This window comes from Monodelphis domestica, chromosome 1, assembly GCF_027887165.1.
Source record: "Monodelphis domestica isolate mMonDom1 chromosome 1, mMonDom1.pri, whole genome shotgun sequence".
NCBI lineage: Eukaryota > Metazoa > Chordata > Mammalia > Didelphimorphia > Didelphidae > Monodelphis > Monodelphis domestica.
In genome coordinates this window covers 208,803,651-208,823,027 of record NC_077227.1, presented here as the reverse complement: position 1 = coordinate 208,823,027, position 19,377 = coordinate 208,803,651, and the positions used below count along the sequence as shown (strand labels likewise).

At 45.6% G+C, this 19,377-nt stretch overlaps 1 protein-coding gene across 3 annotated transcripts in view; it reads left to right on the top strand.

The window, feature by feature from the left end:
• The window catches only part of SHF (Src homology 2 domain containing F), a 36,024-nt gene that overhangs the window by 13,677 nt on the left and 2,970 nt on the right, over window positions 1-19,377 (top strand). Inside the window, exons 2-6 of one of the 3 annotated variants that reach the window (XM_056810385.1) lie at window positions 9,774-9,915; window positions 11,769-11,975; window positions 13,634-13,777; window positions 15,752-15,920; window positions 16,174-16,293. In XM_056810385.1, the coding sequence (XP_056666363.1) occupies window positions 9,774-9,915; window positions 11,769-11,975; window positions 13,634-13,777; window positions 15,752-15,920; window positions 16,174-16,293 (782 nt within the window). Of the gene's footprint in view, window positions 1-9,773; window positions 9,916-11,768; window positions 11,976-13,633; window positions 13,778-15,751; window positions 15,921-16,173; window positions 16,294-19,377 lie in introns of those variants that run through there. The other 2 variants (XM_056810386.1, XM_056810387.1) reach the window with 2 other exon arrangements.

Sequence of the window (19,377 nt, the reverse complement as noted above, 5' to 3'; positions counted from 1 at the left end):
TAGAAGACCCTCCTAATGGATTTGCCTGGACTTTTGTAGCATTTTCCCAATAGGTTTTAATGTCTTTATTTTCTTTTTAACCCATTCAGTCCCTCTTTCATGTACTTGCTGCTGCCAGACTTCTTGTTTGTTTGTTTTTCAGAAGATTTTGTCTTCTGAACCATCATGTCATTTCTCAGCCCCCAAATTTCTTTGTTTCCCTAATGTTTACCAAGTAAAGGTCCTACTCTGGCATTCAAGGCTCCTCACCTCACAATCTGGTACCACCCTACCTTCACAGTCTTATTTCATATTACATTCCTTTACATGTTTTATGCTTCCACCAAGCCAAATTACTTTACTAAAACTATCCCATACTTTCTCCCATCCCTAACCTTTGCTTGGTTGGTTTTCTGTACCTGAAATGCTTTCTTTTCCCTTTTTTGCCTATTGGAATCCAAAACCACCTTTGAAGTCAAACTTAAATGTCATGAAGCTTTAAGCCCCAATGCTAACTCCTCAGCCAAAAAATTTGGTAATGGGCTTTTCCACTATTCCTCAGACTTCACATAATTCTTTGTCTATGTCTGCATCATAGTTATTTGTGTTTATATAATCTCTACCTAAGAGATTATAAACTCAGTGAGAGCAGGGATGATCCTATCTAAATATACATAAATTTTCAAGGTTTAACACTGAGCTCTTCACTATCAACTCTTAATTAAAGGGAGAAGGATACAAATTAAGTTGGAATCCTGAATAATTTATTTGGTTACTGTTTGTTGAACACCTACTACATACAAACACAATAGAACCAAAGCATCTCAGTGGTCCTTATGTTATTGAAAAATTATTATTTTTATTTATTTCATTAAATATTTCCCAATTATGTGGAAAAACCATTTTAGCATTCATTTAGAAATTTTTTGAGTTCCAAATTCTCCCCCTCCCTTACCTCTTGAGAAGCCAAGCAATAGGATATCAATAATACGTGGGAAGAGAGGCAGCTGGGTAGTTCAGTGAATTGAGAGCCAGACCTAGAGACATGGAGGTCCCGGGTTCAAATCTAGTCTCAATACTTTCTAGCTGTGTGATCCTGGGTAAGTCACTTAACCACCATTGCTTAGCCCTTCCCACTCTTCTGCCTTAGAACCAATACACAGTATTGATTCTAAGACAGAAGATAAGGGTTTAAAAAATAATAATATATGGGAAGTCCTTCAAAATATTTACATATTAGACATGCTGCAATTGAAAACACACAAAAAAGGCAAGAAAAATAAGAATCTCCCTTCCAAAGTATGCTTCCAACAGGCTTCAAGTTCATCAGTTCTCTCTTTGGAGGTGGATGATAGCATTTTTCACTGTGAGTCCATTGGAATTGCCTTGGATCATTGCCTTGATCAGAGGACCTAAGGCTTTCACAGTTGATCATCCTTACAGTATTGTTGTTACTAGGAACAGCATTCTCCTTGTATTGCTCTCAGTGGCACTTATCTTACTGACAATAGGGACTATTTCCTGGGTAGGTAGATGGCTTCTTCTGGAGGAGAAGAACGAGGAGGCATGATTCAGTCTGAGCTTGTAGGGAAAATTTGCCTTTATTATTAATTTCATAAGCTAAGAGTAATTAAGTACAGACAAATGAGAAGGAAATAAAGAAAGGGAAGGAACTAAAACTGGTGTAAATGGAGTTACAAATAACATTTTCCCATATATTAATATAAACAATTTGATCTTATTGAAGCCCTTAAAGAAGAAGATTTAAATTAAAAAAAATTTTTCCCCTTTCCCCTCTCTTTCTTATTTATCTTTTCATGTTTCTCTTAATTTTTGTGTTTGGATATCAAACTACTTAGTTCTGGTCTTTTCTTTACAAATACTTAGAAATCTTCTATTTTATTGAATGCCCATACTTTCTCTTGGAAGTATATAGTCAGTTTTGATGGGTATGTGATCCTTGGTTAAAGACTAGATTCTCTTCCTTTTCTGAATATCATATTACCAAGCCTTGGGGTCCTTTAGTATGGAAACTGCCAGATCTTGTGTAATCCTGATTGGTGAACCTTGATATTTGAATTGCCTCTTTTTTGGCTTCTTGTAAAATTTTCTCCTTAGAATATCTACCCTTTGATCCAGCCATAGCACTGCTGGGTCTGTACCCCAAAGAGATAATGGACAAAAAGACTTGTACAAAAATATTCATAGCTGTGCTCTTTGTGGTGGCCAAAAACTGGAAAACGAGGGGATGCCCTTCAATTGGGGAATGGCTGAGCAAATTGTGGTATATGTTGGTGATGGAATACTATTGTGCTAAAAGGAATAATAAAGTGGAGGAATTCCATGGAGACTGGAACGACCTCCAGGAAGTGATGCAGAGCGAGAGGAGCAGAACCAGGAGAACATTGTACACAGAAACTAATACATTGTGCTATAATCGAATGTAATGAACTTCTCCATTAATGGCGGTGTAATGTCCCTGAACAATCCACAGGGATCCAGCAGAAAAAACACCATTCATAAGCAGAGGATAAACTGTGGGAGTAGAAACACTGAGGAAAAGCAACTGCCTGACTACAGCGGTTGAGGGGACATGACAGAGGAGAGACTCTAAAGGAAACCCTAATGCAAATATTAACAACATAGCAATGGGTTTGAATCAAGAACACATGTAATACCCAGTGGAATCACGCGTTGGCTACGGGGGGTGGGGGGAGGAAAAGAAAATGATCTTTGTCTTTAATGAATAATACTTGGAAATGATCAAATAAAATATTATAAAATAAAAAAAATTTTTTCTCCTTAGCTTGGAAGCTCTTGAATTTAGCAATTACATTTCTGGGGATTGTCTTTTGAGGATTTAGTGTAGAGGTTGTTCTATGAACTCTTTCAATGCCTATTTTGCCCCCTTGTTCAAGTACATCAGGGCAGTTTTCTTGGATACTTTCTTGTAGTATGCTATCAAGATTTCTGTTTATATCTGGGTTTTCAGGTAGATCGATGATTCTCAAATTGTCTCTTCCAGTGGTTTTCCTGATCTATTATCTTGTCAGTGACCTATTTTATGTTTTCTTCTATTTTGTCAGTCTTTTGACTTTGCTTTATTAATTCTTGCTGTTTTGCAAGATCATTGGCTTCCAATTGCATGATTCTGGTCTTTACGGACTGGTTTTCTACTATAATCTTTTTATTTTCCTTTTTGGTTTGATCTCTCCTGCTTTACGTGGCTTCCAGCTATTTCTCCAATTGGGAGTTCTTGTCCTTTAAACTGTTCTTTTCTTTTTGAACTGTTTCCCACTTTTCTTGCCAAAATCCTTCCATCTTTTTGATAAGCTCCAATTTAAATTCTTCGAGAGCTTGTGGTCAATTTCCATTTTTTGGGAAGGGTTGGATGCATTTATTTGTATGTCATCTTCTGTTATTTCCTCTGTAGTCTGGATTTTTCCTCCATAAAAATTATCCAGAGACAATGCCTTCTTGTTTTTCGTGGTGTTGGGAAGTTGTTTTTCTTGGGCGTTGTTTGCCATCACTATGGTGGTTTTTTCTTCCCTTTCCAGTCAGAAGTCTGAGTGAGGGGGGCAGGCTCTCTGGGCATGGAGCTAAGGAGCATGGCTTTCACCTGAGGCCACCTCTCTGGTCTCTGCAGCTTCTACTGTTTACTGCCCTTCTCTGTGTGGGCTCCCAAGGTCTGCCCTCTTCAGCCTGCTGGGGTCTCAAGTCTAGCTGCTCTCAGGGGTAGGTCCTCGGTGGTCTCATTCAGCTGCCAAGGACCCAGAGATGCCCCTCACTTACTCCAGAGGTTCCTCTCACTCACTCACTGATTCTAGTGCATGTTGGCTCTGACTCTGGCTCTGTAGGTGGGGTGGGGAAGGGTGGATCAGCTCACATTTTGGTGGAAGCTTTTTCACCCCCTTATAGTGTGGAAATGCCCAAATCCTATGTACCTTCAATGCTGTGTCCTATTGTAGAGTCCCTTGGTTCATGTGAATTTGTTTTTTGTTGTTGTTGGGGTTTTTTTGCCTTTTAAGATAGCCTATATCCGTAGGTGGTGAGGAGAGGTGGAGTCCTGTGTCTAGACTGCCATGGAACAAAACGAGTTTATGGATTCATAGCTTCCACACTGGGAGGGTCCTTAGCAGTTATCTCATTTAACCTCTCTATTTTTTTATTTTTTTAAACTCTTACTTTCTACCTTAGTAAAAACTCTTGGGGGCAGCTGGGTAGCTTAGTGGATTGAGAGTCAGGCCTAGAGATGGGAGGTCCTAGGTTCAAATCTGGCCTCAGACACATCCCAGCTGTGTGACCCTGGGCAAGTCACTTGACCTCCATTGCCTAGCCCTTACCACTCTTCTGCCTTGGAGCCAATACACAGTGTTGACTCAGACAGAAGGTAAGGGTTAAAAAAAAACAAAAAACTCTTAAGACAGAAAGTCAAAGGCTAGGCAATTGGGATTATGTGACTTGCCCAGGGTCACACAGCTAGGAAGTGTCTCCACATTCCAGGCCTGACACTCTATTCATGGTGCCACATAGCTGCCCCACCCCCAATATTGTACAGAGAAGGAAACTTAAGCCTAGAAAATTAAATGATTTGCCAAAGTTCATATAGGTACTAAATAACAAAGTCGGAATTTGAACCCAACTCATTTGACTCTTAAATCCAGTTCTCTCTAGGAAACTGAAACAAGGAATTATGATTACTGAACTGGCCTGTCTTGTGGCACAGAAATCCTCAGTACAAAAGGGAGCTCCAGAAGGGCGGGTCATGGAAGTCTAGGAACCAAGAGGAGATATCCAAATTAGAGAGATTTTTCTCCATCTCTTGCCAGCTAAGGTCTCTTTGTGAGAGGCCAAGAGGAAAGAGAGCCATCCAAATCCCAGCTCCTATGCTCAGGTGTAATTTGAGTCACACTCAAAGCCTCTGACCCAATTGGATCATGCAGCCCTAATCTGTCCGAGACACAAACCCATTGCTGGCCTTGGGCCTCAATTCTGGCAAAAAGTGAATGGAGCTGCTCACATTCCCTCAGGCCCCTCAAAGCCGCTTCCTGCCTTGCTTTGTTCCCTTCCCATCCCACTCCCCTCTTTCCCATGTGGCTTGTTGGTATTGGCAGCCCCTCGGTGGGATGGGTGCTTTTGTCTCCCTCCCACTGGTCCCCCGGGAGCAGGGTTGGGTGCGACTGCTCCCTCAGCCTCTCCAGCCTTGTGCCCTGCTCTCAGAAAGGCTCCATTGTCCTCCAGACTGCACCCTGCTGCCCGCCTCTCCCTGGGGCTCCTGGGAGGAGAACATCAAGTATCTCTTAAGTTGGGTGATGGGGCCAACAGGGATTTTAAAAGCATTGTTGAGAAGTTCAAGAAAAGGTGGCATTGTGGGTCATGTTTGTAGGGGACAGAGAGGGATGATGTGGGCAAAGGAACCTTGGGAGATTAGCCAGTAGAGAAAGGGAAGGAAGGGTGAGTGTAACAAGCTCAATTCTTCTTTTATCTATTATAACCTACCCCTAATCCTTACCTTTCCTGTACCTGGGGCCAATGCCCTCTGCTCCCAGAGCCTGGTCCCTTAGTTCATTATTTACTTGACAAATATTTGTTGAGTACTCACAAGAGCCCTGGAACAACTTTCCACCAATGTACTACTCCAAACCCTGAACTAGAGGGTTTCTTCTTGCTTCTGTACCAATGCCAATGGACAGCTGGATGGCATAGCAGATAAGAGTGCCAAGCCTGGTTCAGGAAGACCTGAGTTCAAATGTGGCCTCAGATACTTGTGTGTGACCCTGGGCAAGTTACTTAACCCTATTTGCCTCAGTTTCCTCATCTGTAAAGCAAGCTAGAAAAGGACAAGAAAACCACTGTAGTATCTTTGCTAAGAAAATCCTAAAAGGGGTCACAAAGAGTCAAATATGACTGAGAACAACTAAACAATAACAAGAACCAATGCTAATAGGGTAAATCCCATCTCCCTTCTCCCTGACTAAATACTGAGAAATATTGGCTGGTGCTTATTCCCTGGTCACTCAGTTAATCCTTCTTCCTTCCTTCCTTCCTTCCTTCCTTCCTTCCTTCCTTCCTTCCTTCCTTCCTTCCTTCCTTCCTTCCTTCCTTCCTTCCTTCCTTCTTTCTTTTTTTACTTTTGCCAAGGCAAGATAAGGGTTTAAAAACTTTATTATGAAATTAAAGGACCCAAGGGTTCACAGCTTAAGTTAGTAAAGTTATTGTAAAGAAAGGTGATTTTATGCCATTTAATACTGTCAGCTTCTATCTTGAGTTCTTTGGCCAAACTCCCACTTTATCTTTTCTTCTGACCTTTCGGAGTCCTTCCAACTTGGTAGTTGAGGGGGATGCTAGGCAAGTGAAATCCACTCCCTTTGTGAAGATAATCAGTAGATTCCAGTGTATGCTGCAGCCAGGTTGAACCGGCTCTGAGCTGATTGTTAAATTTTCAGTGTGAGCATTTATATTTTAGAAATTGGAGAATCCTAAAATTTATTGATTTATTGGTTATTCAGACCTAACAAAATATTGGAGAAAATGTTAATAATGCAGATTAAACTTGTGTGTTTTGGGCACATTTCATTTTGCTTTGGAGAACCTATTGTTAAATATTTATCAGCACACTGTTTGGAGCTCTCATAAAGTGAAAGAAACTGTTACACATTCAACATGTTAAAAACAAAGTTTATTGAACACTTAAAATGAGAGATACTGAGGCAAACTGGAAAATGGTCCCTTATATTTCTACTTATATTTCTATACCTCTATCATTTTTTCATTTATCATTTGATTACCTGGCTTCTTGGGGTTTGGTTTTCTTAAACTCTTACCTTCAGTCTTAGAATTGTTACTAAAGGAGCAGAACCAGAAGAACATTGTACACAGAGACTAATACACTGTGGTATAATCGAACGTAATGGACTTCTCCATTAGTGGTGGTGTAATGTCCCTGAACAATCTGCAGGGATCTAGGAGAAAAAAACGCTATTCATAAGCAGAGGACAAACTGTGGGAGTAGAAACACTGAGGAAAAGCAACTGCCTGACTACAGCGGTTGAGGGGACATGACAGAGGAGAGACTCTAAACGAACACTCTAATGCAAATATTAACAACTTGGCAATGGGTTCGAATCAAGACATATGTGATACCCAGTGGAATCACGCGTTGGCTACGGGGGGCGGGGGGAGGAAAAGAAAATGATCTTTGTCTTTAATGAATAATGCATGGAAATGATCAAATAAAATATTATAAAATTTAAAAAAAAAGAATTATTACTAAATCAGTTCTAAGGCAACAGAGTGAAGGGCTCTAGCTAGGAAGTGTCTAAAGTCAGATTTGAACAAAGGACCTCCTGTCTCCAGCCTAGCTCTCTATTCACTGAGCCACTGAGCTGCCCCTTCCTTAAGAGCTCTTATCCTTTTGTCATGTCATGGACCCCTGGCAGTCCTGGGAAGTCTGGATCTCTTCTTCTCAGAACAATGTTATTAGATGCATAAAATAAAATACTTAGGATTACAAAGAAAAATAGTTATACTGGGAAAAGTTCTTTATTTAAAAAAATTCATGAACTCTAGATTAAGAACCTCTGCTTTATTTTTTCCTCTTTTATCTATAAAATTTTTTAAATTTATTAAGTATTTATTCTTCCTCTTTACCTTGCCCCCCAAAAAAGAAAAGAAAAAGCACAACCCTGATAAAAAGAAGTAAAGTCCCATGTTGGCCATGTCCAGAAAGGGATGGAGAATATTCATCAATAGTCTTGGAGTTGATAACTGCATTTGATCAGAGTTCTTAAATCTTTCAAAAACTGCTCATTTTTTGCAATTTGCATTATTACATTTTTATGTAATGTTAATGTTCGATAGGACATCCCAAAAGTTTTAATTCAATTTTAAAAAACCCTTACCTTTCTTAACAATACTGGATATCAGTTTTAAGGCAGAAGAGTAGTAAGGGCTAGGTAAGTGAGGTTAAGTGACTTGCCCAGGGTCACACAGCTAGGAAGTATCAGACCACATTTAAACCTAGGACCTCCTGTCTATAGACATGGGGCTCTATCCACTGTGCTACATGGCTGCCCCTTAGTGGAGTTTTAATTTTTGAGTCTCCTGCTTTAGGTAGAAAAAAACTGATTCCCTCTGAACCTTAATTTTCTAATCTATAAAATGGGAATAATTATATTTATCCTACACACCTACAGGGTTTTGTGAGGAAAGCTATCAGGCACTATGTGAATTCCAGAGAAGGTGGTAATGAAGGGAAATTTTTTTGCTCTCAAAATTTTCTTCCAGGGCCTTATCATGTTGTGGGGGATGACCTCAGAAAGTCCCAAGGCCTGCTATCAAAACACAAGAATCTACTAAAGTAGAAAAGCCTTAAATGCAGGCCCAATGACAGCCTGGGGAGGCTCCTCCATAGCACAAAGTTGGAGCCAAGTGATAGATTGATTTTGCTATAGCAGTTCCTGTAACCGTTTGCTAAGTAAGGCATGGTCAGGGGGAGCAGGGTGTGTGTGTGTGTAGCAATTAGAAGTACTGAAACAGAATCCGTGTCTCCCTCAGGGCCCAAGTCCACTGGTGGACTTGAGGTCAAACATGGAACTTGTGGACAGTTCTTGGGAGTGAGTGTCTCGGTCATACACTCCCTTATTAAAGCAGCAGAGGGCAGAGCTTTGCCGCTGGGGATTGGAGTGGAACTAAGGGCAAGGAAGCTACTCGATGGTATGTGTTGGGTCTTGGCTGCGGTGAGCCTTGGGCTCCTTTTGACAAGTGGTTACAAGCAGTCCTGCCTCTGCCTACACCCCCATCGAGATCCAAAACCATTTCCTGGCCAGTTAGTTATGCCCTGGCTCTAGGCTTCGATGGAGTGGGGGAACCAGAGACAGGAACAATGACAGGAAAGACACTTGGCTCAGGCTACAGCACGGTATTATTCACCGACTGCCTGGGGGCCAAGAGCTTAATAAATGAAAGAAAAACATTTATTAAATGCTTCCCTGATAAATGCCAATTGCCCTGCTAAGCGATGGGGACAAACAAAAAGGCAACCCCTGTTCTCAAGAAGCTCATATTCTTATGTGGGAAGGGCAAGGCATAGAGGGGCTGAAGGGCCACTGGAAAGTTCCCAAGGGTTCCGTTACAGGGCAGATGGCAAGGCCCATCTTAGGATGAACTGAGATTCCCAGCCCCATTGGAGTGGTCTGCCACTATTTGGGAAATTGGTGGAGGGAGTGGGAGTTTAGTGACACCGCGGTCTTCATTTAATCTAGGTACAGGGACTCCCTGTAATTCTGAGAGTAGAGTAGGACCTGGAGCATCTTTCCAGACTGAAAGGACCAATATCCTGAAAGTGTGGGTCTTCGTGGGGAGGAAAAAAGAAGTGGGGGTCGCAGATTTAGAGCTGCGAGGGCTTGCAGAGGTCCTCCAGTCCCCCTTCTGGTTTTATAGATGAAACTGAACTCCAGAAAATTCTAGTGGTCAGCTCAAGGTCAGGCAGGATTTCCATGGACTCAAAGCCCCAGGGCTCTTTCTGCTCTACTGCAATGGCTTTTATAGATGTTTAGGTGGTTGTCTAAATCAGGAGTTCTTAATCTTTTTGGTGTCATGGACTCCTTTTTGGCAGTCTTGTGAAGCCCGTGGACCCTTTCTCAGAATTGTCTTTTACAAAACATAATTTAAAGACAAGATCATGAACCTCAGGTTAAGAATCCTTGGTAAAGGGTCTGCATAGGCTCTCTCCCAGGCTCCTTTTATTCATCTCTTTCTCCTCCTTCCCTCCAATACCCTCGTTCCCCCTGCAGCTGGCAATCTTAGAAGACTATGCCGATCCTTTTGATGCTCAAGAAACAGGCGAGGGCCCAGCAGTACCAGTGGGCCCGACGGAGAAAATGCCGGAGAATGATGGCTACATGGAGCCCTATGAGGCTCAGAAGATGATGGCTGGTGAGCATCTGGGGAAGGGAGAACAGCACAAGTCAGGCAATAGATTTGAGAGACTGACATTTCCTAGTTCCTAACACCGTATGAGTCTGTACGTTTTCACTTGTCTTCTTTCTTCCAGCATTGTGCAATAATCATAGCGTCCAGAGCTAGAAGGAGCCTTCAGGATTACATTGCCCCATGCCCTCCCACATTACAGATGAGGAAAACAGAACAAATGTGCCAAGCGATTTGCAAAGTACTTAGCATAGTTCCTGTCATGTAGCAGGTGCTTAATAAATATGTTTCACTTGCCCAGTTACACGATCATGGCCCTAAGCTTTTTTGAAGGGGAAATGTGATTTACACCATCCGAGATCATGCAAGATAGGCCATAACCAAGTGCTGGATGTGAATGGTACTGATAAGAAGTGTTGGTCTGGCCTTTGGGGATATTCATAGTTGCTGGGAGTGCTGAAGGAAGTAGGCAAGATGATAAAAGAGATATTGAAGAAGCCATTAGAGAGGTAGAAGAATCAATATAAGTGGAGTTTTGAGGGCAGAAAAGCCAGGATGGCAGAATATAGTGAGGACAGCTGACCTTGATGCCAGGAAGACCTGGGTTCAAATCCTGCCTATGACACAGACTGGCTGTATGACCCTGGACTTAACCTAGTGCTCTGAGCGACTCTCTAAGACTGTTGTCCCCAAGCGTAGTGTTTCAGTCATGGCTTGTTCTTCAGGACTCCATGGGGGGTTTTCTCAGCAAAGATACTAGAAGGGTTTGCCATTTCCTTCGCCAGCTCATTTTTACAGATGAGGAAATTGAGATGAAACAGGTAAAGGACTTGCCAAAGGTCACAGAGCTAGTCAGTGTCTGAAAGTAGATTTGAACTCGGGAAGATGAGTCTTCCTGACTCCAGGCCTGACACTATTCACTGCTCTACCTAGCTGTCCCTAGAAGGTGCCAGCCAACCTGCACAAGGAGAGAGCTTTTCCTCACCTGGACGTTCCCTCTGTCAGTGAAATCACAGGTCTCCCATCATTGTAAAGACAAATCTTCCTGAAGAGGGGGTGAGCAGCAATGCTAAATGCAACAAAAACGGCATTCTCTGCTTGTGAGTGACACCAGTCCTACCTTACACCCCAGGACAATAGGGATGGAGATGGAGGTGGAACTCTCACGCAGGTCCTCATGCTGGATGATCCCGGGTCCTACCTAACTAGCCAACCCTTTCTTCTCTGGGCTTCCCCTTCTTTGTATCTCCTGCTGTCCATGTGGGGGAAATACGTAGCTGTGGGCTTCTATCCCAACCCTAACCAGCTTCCATGCCCAGGAAGGCTCTGTTGGCTCCTTTGGCGTAGCGGCTGGTCCCTTAAGCCCCAGAAGCTGCTCCAGGTCCTACCTTGTGCTCAGAAGTACAGATAGTCTCTGTACCTAAATTAAATGATGGGTAGGGTGCCATTAGGCTCCCATTTACACACACACACACACACACACACACACACACACACACACACACACACACACACGTCCCCTTTCCCAAATCAAGGTGGATAGAGTCTGGAATCAGGATAGATAGTTCAAATTCACATTTAGACACTTACTAGCAATGTGACCCTGGGCAAGTAACTTGACATCTGCCTCTGTTTCCTCATCTATAAAATGGTCATAATCGTAGCACTCTGTCTCCCAAGGTTGTAAAGATTAAATGAGATAATTGCACAGTGCTTACTTAGCGCATAGTAAGTGCTATATAAGTGTTAGCCATTATTGTTGTTGTTATTATTGCTTAGATTAATTGCCAGAGGAGAGGCTCTGAGCTGGTTAGGGCTTGAAGTTCCTTTCTTTTCCTCTTACTGCCTCACCCTGGCAGAGATCCGAGGCTCCAAGGAAGCAGCTGCCAAGCCCCTGCCCCTGTATGATACACCCTATGAACCAGCGGAGGAAGGGCTCAGCCCGGAGGGGGAGGGGACTGGTCGGCCCCGGGAGTCCCGTCTACCTGAGGATGATGAGAGACCCCCTGAGGAGTATGACCAGCCCTGGGAGTGGAAGAAGGAGAGGATCTCCAAGGCCTTTGCTGGTGAGTCTCTGAGCCTGGGAGGGAAGCCTCGTGGGTGCCCTGCTAGAAAGCTGACCTCTGGAGCCTCGGTTACTACCTCCCTCAAGGGTGGAGGTGCGGAGAGTAGGATGCCACCATATAGGGGAGGCAGAGCCATCTTCCAGGACCCTGGGACGCTGGGCATGGGGGGTCCTCTCATACCACTTTGTTTTAGCCTCTGGACTTTTCTTCAATTGTTATACGAGAAGCGCTGCTCAGTCCCTTATGCACGTCAGTTGTAGACTGAGCAGTATGGGAATGGAGGGAGTCAGGAGGCCAAAGGCGCTGGGCTCCCGAGTGGGTAACAGGGAAGGCAAACAGTATATTTGTTGAGCCAGAGTGTGTGGAGTAATGTTGGAAAGGGTTGAGTGGGTGTGGGGTGGGGAGGACAGAAGCAGGTTATTAGGAGACATGTGGTGGAATTTATTCTAAAGTTTTTCTGCAGAGCCCCTTGCTTGTCCATCTGGTATGAGGAAGATCGTTAAGGAGAAAGATGGCAGTTATGATGACCCAGAGTACTAAGTTGAAGGTGTTTGCGTCCCAAAGGTGCTCTCCCTTCTAAGCGACCCTGGAGTCTGTCTTAGAAAGGGGGAAACGGGGAGGGAAGGAAAGAGTAGGGGACACACTCTAACTCTTGAACTTAGAAACTAAATGCAAAGCTTTTAAATTCTGTTAGCCGGCAGCCGCCCACTCTGCCCCTCCCCAGGCCCAAGGGGAGTGGGTCCAGCCCCCTTCTTTCTCCTCTCTCCTTCCCAGGGATGAGCCCTTGGCTAGACTGAGAAACCACAGGTTTCTCATTTGCTTCCTAGGAGCCCCAGTGTATGTGCAACTGAGGATGGGCCTGTTTATCTCCTGAAGTCTCCTTGGAGAATCAATACTGTTTGTATTGCTTAATGGGAAAATCTATGCTCGTCATTAGGAAACCTCGTTAGCAATCCCGTGGCCGCCAGTGGCATCACTCCTCTAATTGGCGATGCTCTGGATCTAGGGGAAAGTTAAATTTTAATAATGTATCTCTCCCCACGTCTAGCTGCTATTGACAGGCTGAAAACTAGGATATACCCAACCCCACTCTCTGGAGTTGTGTGGTGGGGAGGGAGAACAGGGATTGCAAAGAGAGGAAGAGGGATTATAAAAGCCTCCTTTGAGAGGGCAGGGGGACTACTTCCTCTCCTTATTCCGCTCCCTTGTCCATGGATCATTTTTTTTCTTTCTAAACACCTATCAGAATAGATAGCTCTTCCTCCAGACCTGACTTTCTCTACCCTCTCCTGATGCCGGTCCCTTCACAGCCCCAAGCAGTAGGGGAGGGAAAAGAGAGGGAAATATAGGCAGGCAAAAAAGACCCCCATCTTGCCTCTTCCCTGACCCCTCCAGCTGAACTGACCAGGTCAACCACTGAAGTCCTTCCCAGAGGCTTTTACCAGTGTTGCTTCTCAGTCAGCTGGCCTCCCTTTCTGTCAATGAGGCCATTCTGAGGACCCCCCTGTCTCTGTGCCCACGTCTTCTGGTTCTTTCCCACTCAGCCCTCTCTGTGCATTCTTTTCATCAGGCTCTCCTGTACTCTGGGTTTCCATGTCTCAACCTCTATTTCTGTCTCTCTGTCTGCTTCTGTCTTCCTACTTCTGCCTCTGCTCCAGTTGATATTAAGGTCATCAAAGACCTACCTTGGCCACCGCCTGTGGGACAGCTGGACAGCAGCCCTTCCCTCCCTGATGGGGATGGGGACATCTCTGCTCTGGTCTCACCCCTCCTCCCTGAACCCAGCCTGGAAGACAGCAGTGGTGGGTTGTGAGACTGGGGGAATACTGGGAAGGGTGGGCCTTCCATAGGCTCGGTCACAGGGTGATGGTATCCTCTCTTTTCCCCGGGCTCTGAGACTCCTTCCTTCAGAACAGCATATGGAATGGGGGAAGGGAGGAGGGAAGTATAGAACAGAGTGGAACCATGTGTTGAAAAGAGGTATAGAGGGTAAAGAGGGAATCCCCTTCTACATAGTTAGAAATGTTTTGGTTCAGAGGAAAGATCCTACATTCTTCCCTCTTGGGTGGACAGGCAGGTCTCTCTATTATGGCCCAGGGTCAGCCTGCAGGGCTCTGTAGGGAGCCCAAGGCACATGCCCTCATTCCTTCCCAATATATTGAACTCCTTTTCCCCACCCAACTCATTTGTTTGGGTTACTGATTGCCCTCTACTTATATCTTCCTTTAAAATCCATATGCTTCTTCTGGGAAATAGGAGGGGCTAATAATACATGGAGTCCCTAACAATTTGTGAATGAATTTATCCAGTTAAATGATCAGGAAAGAATCTATCCAAACCTTCCCTATAGTGATTGGAGCAACCCATTGCAGGAATTCTTAATCTGGGTCTTATGAACTTGCCTTTTAAATATTCTGATAACTATATTATAAATATAATTGGTTTCCTTGGCAATCCTATGGCTTTTATGCCTTTAAAACTGTTATTCTGGGGGCAGCTGGGTAGCTCAGTGGATTGAAAGTCAGGCCTAGAGATGGGAGGTCCTAGGTTCAAATCTGGCCTCAGATACATCCTAGCTGTGTGACCCTGGGCAAGTCACTTGACCCCCATTGCCTAGCCCTTACCACTCTTCTGCCTTGGAGCCAATACACAGTATTGACTCCAAGACGGAAGGTAAGGGTTAAAAAAAAAAACCAAAACTAGTTATTCTGCAAAGGACTCTTTAAGTTTCCCTTGTCTGTCAAAGGGGACCCTGATACAGAAAATGTTATGACCCCTTTCTCTGAACTGAGGGCTGTGGCTTTGGCAGCATTTGCTGAAAGGAGGCTAAAAAAGGCACAAGGGAAAATGGGAAATACCCAAGGCTTGAGGTGAACTCCTTCCCAGTATTTGCCTATATCTACATAGTCACTGAAATGTCCACTGTGTGAACAGGACCCTGTCTTGTGAGAATACCTGCATGTATTTCTGAGTGCTGATGGCTCCGGCTACACAGCATACATACGTATGTGTACACTGGATAACATCAGCAGTCAGGCTTGCCCTGATCTAGGACAAGAGAGAACAGAAACAGCAGAGGCAGCTGGAGCCACATAGGGGGGAGGCAGGAAGGAGGCCCCCCCCTCCCCAAGACAGTGAAGAAAGTGATTTCGGTCCTTTAGGGGAAAGGAGGGAGGGCAGGCAGGCAAACAGAGGCTCTGGGCAGGATTAGCCTGTCAGGATGGCACTGAAGGGAATCTAGTAATTGTTCTAAGATCGATAAGTCATTTCTGGAGAGTGGCTTGGCAGGGTGATGTGGGGAACGGTAATGAACTCTGAGAAGGGGAGAGAAACAATATTATCAGCACTGAAGTCACCCTTAGGGGGATGGAATAGAGAAGGCTGCCTGGACACCCTAGAGGGAAAAGCTTAAGTGGTTTCTTGTGTTCTTCTCTCCTTTCCAATCTTCCCTTCCCCCTTCTCCCACGGCTTCCTCTACCTGACATTGTCATTGGGGACCCTGCATGGAAAAATACCATCAAATTCTGGAAGGGGGATTAAGCTACTTTATCCATGTCACAGCTATAGAAACTGAGGCAAGCAGGGAAGCAGTTTTCTCAGGGGTTTTCAGTGAACTGCTAGAGAGAGGGGCCCCCTGGCTTGCATGAGGTTCCTTGCACGTCCTTTGGTGCCCCTTTACTGCCTGTGGGAGGGCTAAAGGATAGGAGATCCTGCCCGTATCCATTCAGACCTGGGTATAGCCAGCTCCTGTAATAGGCTTTGTGTCTTCTCCACAGCCCAGTTTGAAGGGTCCGAGAACTGCTTGTCACCCAGCAGGGAAGAGAAGGGTCGGCCCCTTCCTCGGCTTCCTGGAGTGAACTCCAAGACAGTGAAGCCCCTGAGCATTGAGCCCAGCAGCCCCCTGGGGGAATGGACAGACCCAGCCCTGCCTCTGGAAAACCAGGTGTGAGTGTCTGTGTCCCATTGGGGCTCCCTCCCACCATCACCCTCACCCTCCTGCTGGGGCCAGAGCCTCTTGGACTTCAGTACTTATCCCTCTTCCTATCCCCTGCAATGGGAAGCCTCCCCTGGTCCCTGAGAACAGGCCTACACCTGCAGGGCATGGCCTGGGAGGGGGCATCCTGAGTGGGTGCTTCCCCCAGATCGCTACAGCCAGAAGGAGACAAGCAGAGATGCCCTCCCTCCTTCTCCCCCTCAGTTGGTACCATGGGGCCATCAGCCGAACGGATGCCGAGAACCTGCTGAGGCTATGCAAGGAAGCCAGCTATTTGGTGCGAAACAGTGAGACCAGCAAGAATGACTTCTCCCTCTCCCTCAAGTGAGTAAAGGTGGGTGGGAGGGCTGGCTGAGCTGATTGGTAGGGTGATAGAAGGGGAGCCCAGCAGGTTCAAGGAAAGAGCAGCTCTGACACATTGAGGGCAGGAAAGGTCTCTAAATTTCTAACTCCATATCCAGGCCAGGTTTGGGGTGTAGATGAAGCACAAGGCAATGTTCCTGGGGCTAAAGAAGGGACCCATATTCAGTCAGGAAAAAGGAATACAGTTGAGTGTCACTTAAGAACTAGAAGATAAAACCTAGAAGAGGCCCAAGATGAGCAACCCTCCTTTTGGGGTCCTCTTGTCATCATGAAGAGAGAAAAGACCTTAAGCTCTGATCTAGTCACTGAAGGGAGGCATCTAGGGCTGAGGAAGAGCAGGGCTTCCAATAGCCCAGAAGAACCTATGCTCCAGGAGAGCTTGCCAAACTGTCAGAAAGGAAGATGGCACTCCCCCATAACACCATTATGCAAACATCACATCTAGGAAAAGCTGCCCAGGATGGATCACTTCCACCTGCTCCCCAATGCTGACACCTCCAGTAGACATATCTCCCCCAGTCCCGACTATCAGTAAATATAAGACAGGAAAACTATCTACAAAAATATGTGATCATTCCTTTACGAGTGTTCAGCCTAAGATCACACTGGTAGAATCACTGAAGCTTGAGCTGGGAAGGATCATCACTGGATCATAGATTGAGCATTGGAAGGGAAGGTCTTCTAGGTAAGATACCAGAGGAAACTGACCCAGAAGTATGGGTTCGGGTCTGAACACTGCCACTTCCTTACCAAGGCCCTGGCAGGTTGGGGCTGGCCTCCCAATCCAGTGCCAATTCAGCTGCTAGCAGAGTTTGGTTTGTAGATCCTGTTCCATAAAGTGAGATGTTGAACTCTGGCAGATATGGCTGCCCAGGGAAGGGGAGGGAATTGTTTGTTCTTTCAGTGCTGCTCTGTTGGTACTGGGAGGGGGAGGGGTGGTGAGAGGGCACTTCTGGGAGGGATGAGGGGGCTGGCTGGAGGTTACCTGCTGTTGGTAGTAGTGGGGCTGCTGATCTGACCCTTAGAGCATCTGTCCAACAAAGCCTCATTTGCATATAAATGGGCCTCTCTCAAATATAATTATGGTTTCCCTTCTCTCCATAATGGAAGGGCCTTTGCTGGTAATTAAACAGCTTCAGTCCAGAGCCATCCCCAGCTCCTGCCCGGGGGCCTAGAGGCGCCCTTGGCCTGGTTCCCTAAGGAGAAAGTAGATTGGGTTGGACTAGGCATTTATATAGTAATAATCCCTTGAGGTTTTCTCCCTGGGGCTCTGTCTACTTTCCCTTTTATTTGCTTTTAGCTTCTGAGAAGAAGTCATACTCTAGAGAGGGGAGAAACTGAGACCCAAGAGAAGTCCTGGGTCATTCACTACATCAGTAGGTGAGCCTAGATTGCCCAGTGCACCAGCCACTAGACTGTGCTCTCTGGTCAGTCCAGATGTTGAGGGAAGCTCAGATCAGGGGCAACTCGGGAATTAATCCAGGCTCTGGGAAAGGGGTGATTCTGCCTTGTAAGGCTACTGCCTATAGGTCACAGTATTTGGACCTTGGGACAGAGGAGAGTGTTTTAGTTCTTTCTCTCTTCCAGTCTTTCATATACCTCATCCTTCTACCCTCTCACCAGCCTTTTTCCTAATTCCTTATTTCCTTTGGTGCCTGGGTCCAGTCATTATGTTCTTCAAAGGGGCAGATGGATGATCACCACCTCCTATGAGAAGGCTCATAGGGCAGCAGAGACAGACCTTACCTTGCTGCTGGCAAAAGCTTCAGGCTACAGTGAAAGAAATGGGATTGGGGAGAGGGGTGAGCTGCTCACCAAAGCTTGCAGGGAATTTGTTTTTTCCCCTCCATCTTACTCTCTTTCCCTTTTACCTAGTCTCTTTCCCTCTCTCCCCAAAGAAGTTCTTAGTTGGGGCCTAAAGAAAAGCCACTTCATACTCTGAGCTTTGCATAGAGGGGATGGACAGGCCAAGGAGGGGGTGAGGAAGCATGATTAGAATCGAGGCACTCTTAATAGACCCTTGCACCCATGGGGCTTGAAGGAATAGGAAACCCGAAGAATTTGAAGGAGCAGAACTGCTGTGGGGAGTTGGGGGGTGGATTGAGTTACTTTTTCCCATTTCTAATCTCTAAATCCACTAAACCTACCCAGGAGGGTCTAGTGTTAGATTCATGGAAATGGGCAGAATGAGTTATATCTTTTCCCCTCCCCCTCTAATTCCCCCCAATTATATAGCACCTGAAATAAGGCTGTTTTGCACCTTGCCATTGGGTTTTAGACTTGGTGTCCAACACTAGGGCAGGCCAAGTTCAAGTGGGAATTGAAAACAAACTCCAGTCTGGGTCTTGGGCTTTAGCATCTTTGCTCCGCCCAGGCCTGGACTCCACTTCCCATTTCAGGTCATTTGGGTCAGGAGTGCTCAGGTTGTCCAGACCTACATTAGATTAGGGACCGGGCACCATGGATTCTCTCTGCCTGTTTGCTAGACTGGAGCCAGGATTCTAGGGCAGCAATGGAGTATGTCTTCTATGGAGGAAGACGTCGCTGCAGCCTTGAGAAGAGATGACATCATTCCAGACTGATGGGGGGAGGGAAAAGGGGGGGATGACCAGAGGCTCAGGGGAGGTTCTCTGCCCTGCTTGGCCAGAGTGGGAGGGTGAGGGGAGGAGCTATCTGAGGACTTTGACAGGCCTGAGCAGCTGTGGAGGAGGGAGGGTTAGCATACTAGGTGGTAGGGAGAGGAATAGTTGGGAGTACTATGAAGCTAGGGAAAGGAGGGGGAGGGTGCAATGCAGCAACTCCCCCAAGCTCAGGCTTTTCAGGGAGACCTAGCTATTTCTGACTTCCTCCTAGATATTAGGGTTTAGCTGTCTCATCTGATTGCAGCCCAAAAGAGGGTGCCAGCTCCTAAGAGACACAAATGAGCAGTTTAAGCGTTCTCCCCACCCACCTCCACTCCCAGCCATAGACCATGTGCTTTTTTTTTTCTCCTGTTGTAAGCATAGGTCTGGACAGTCAGCCTACACCCACCTTCATACCCTGCTG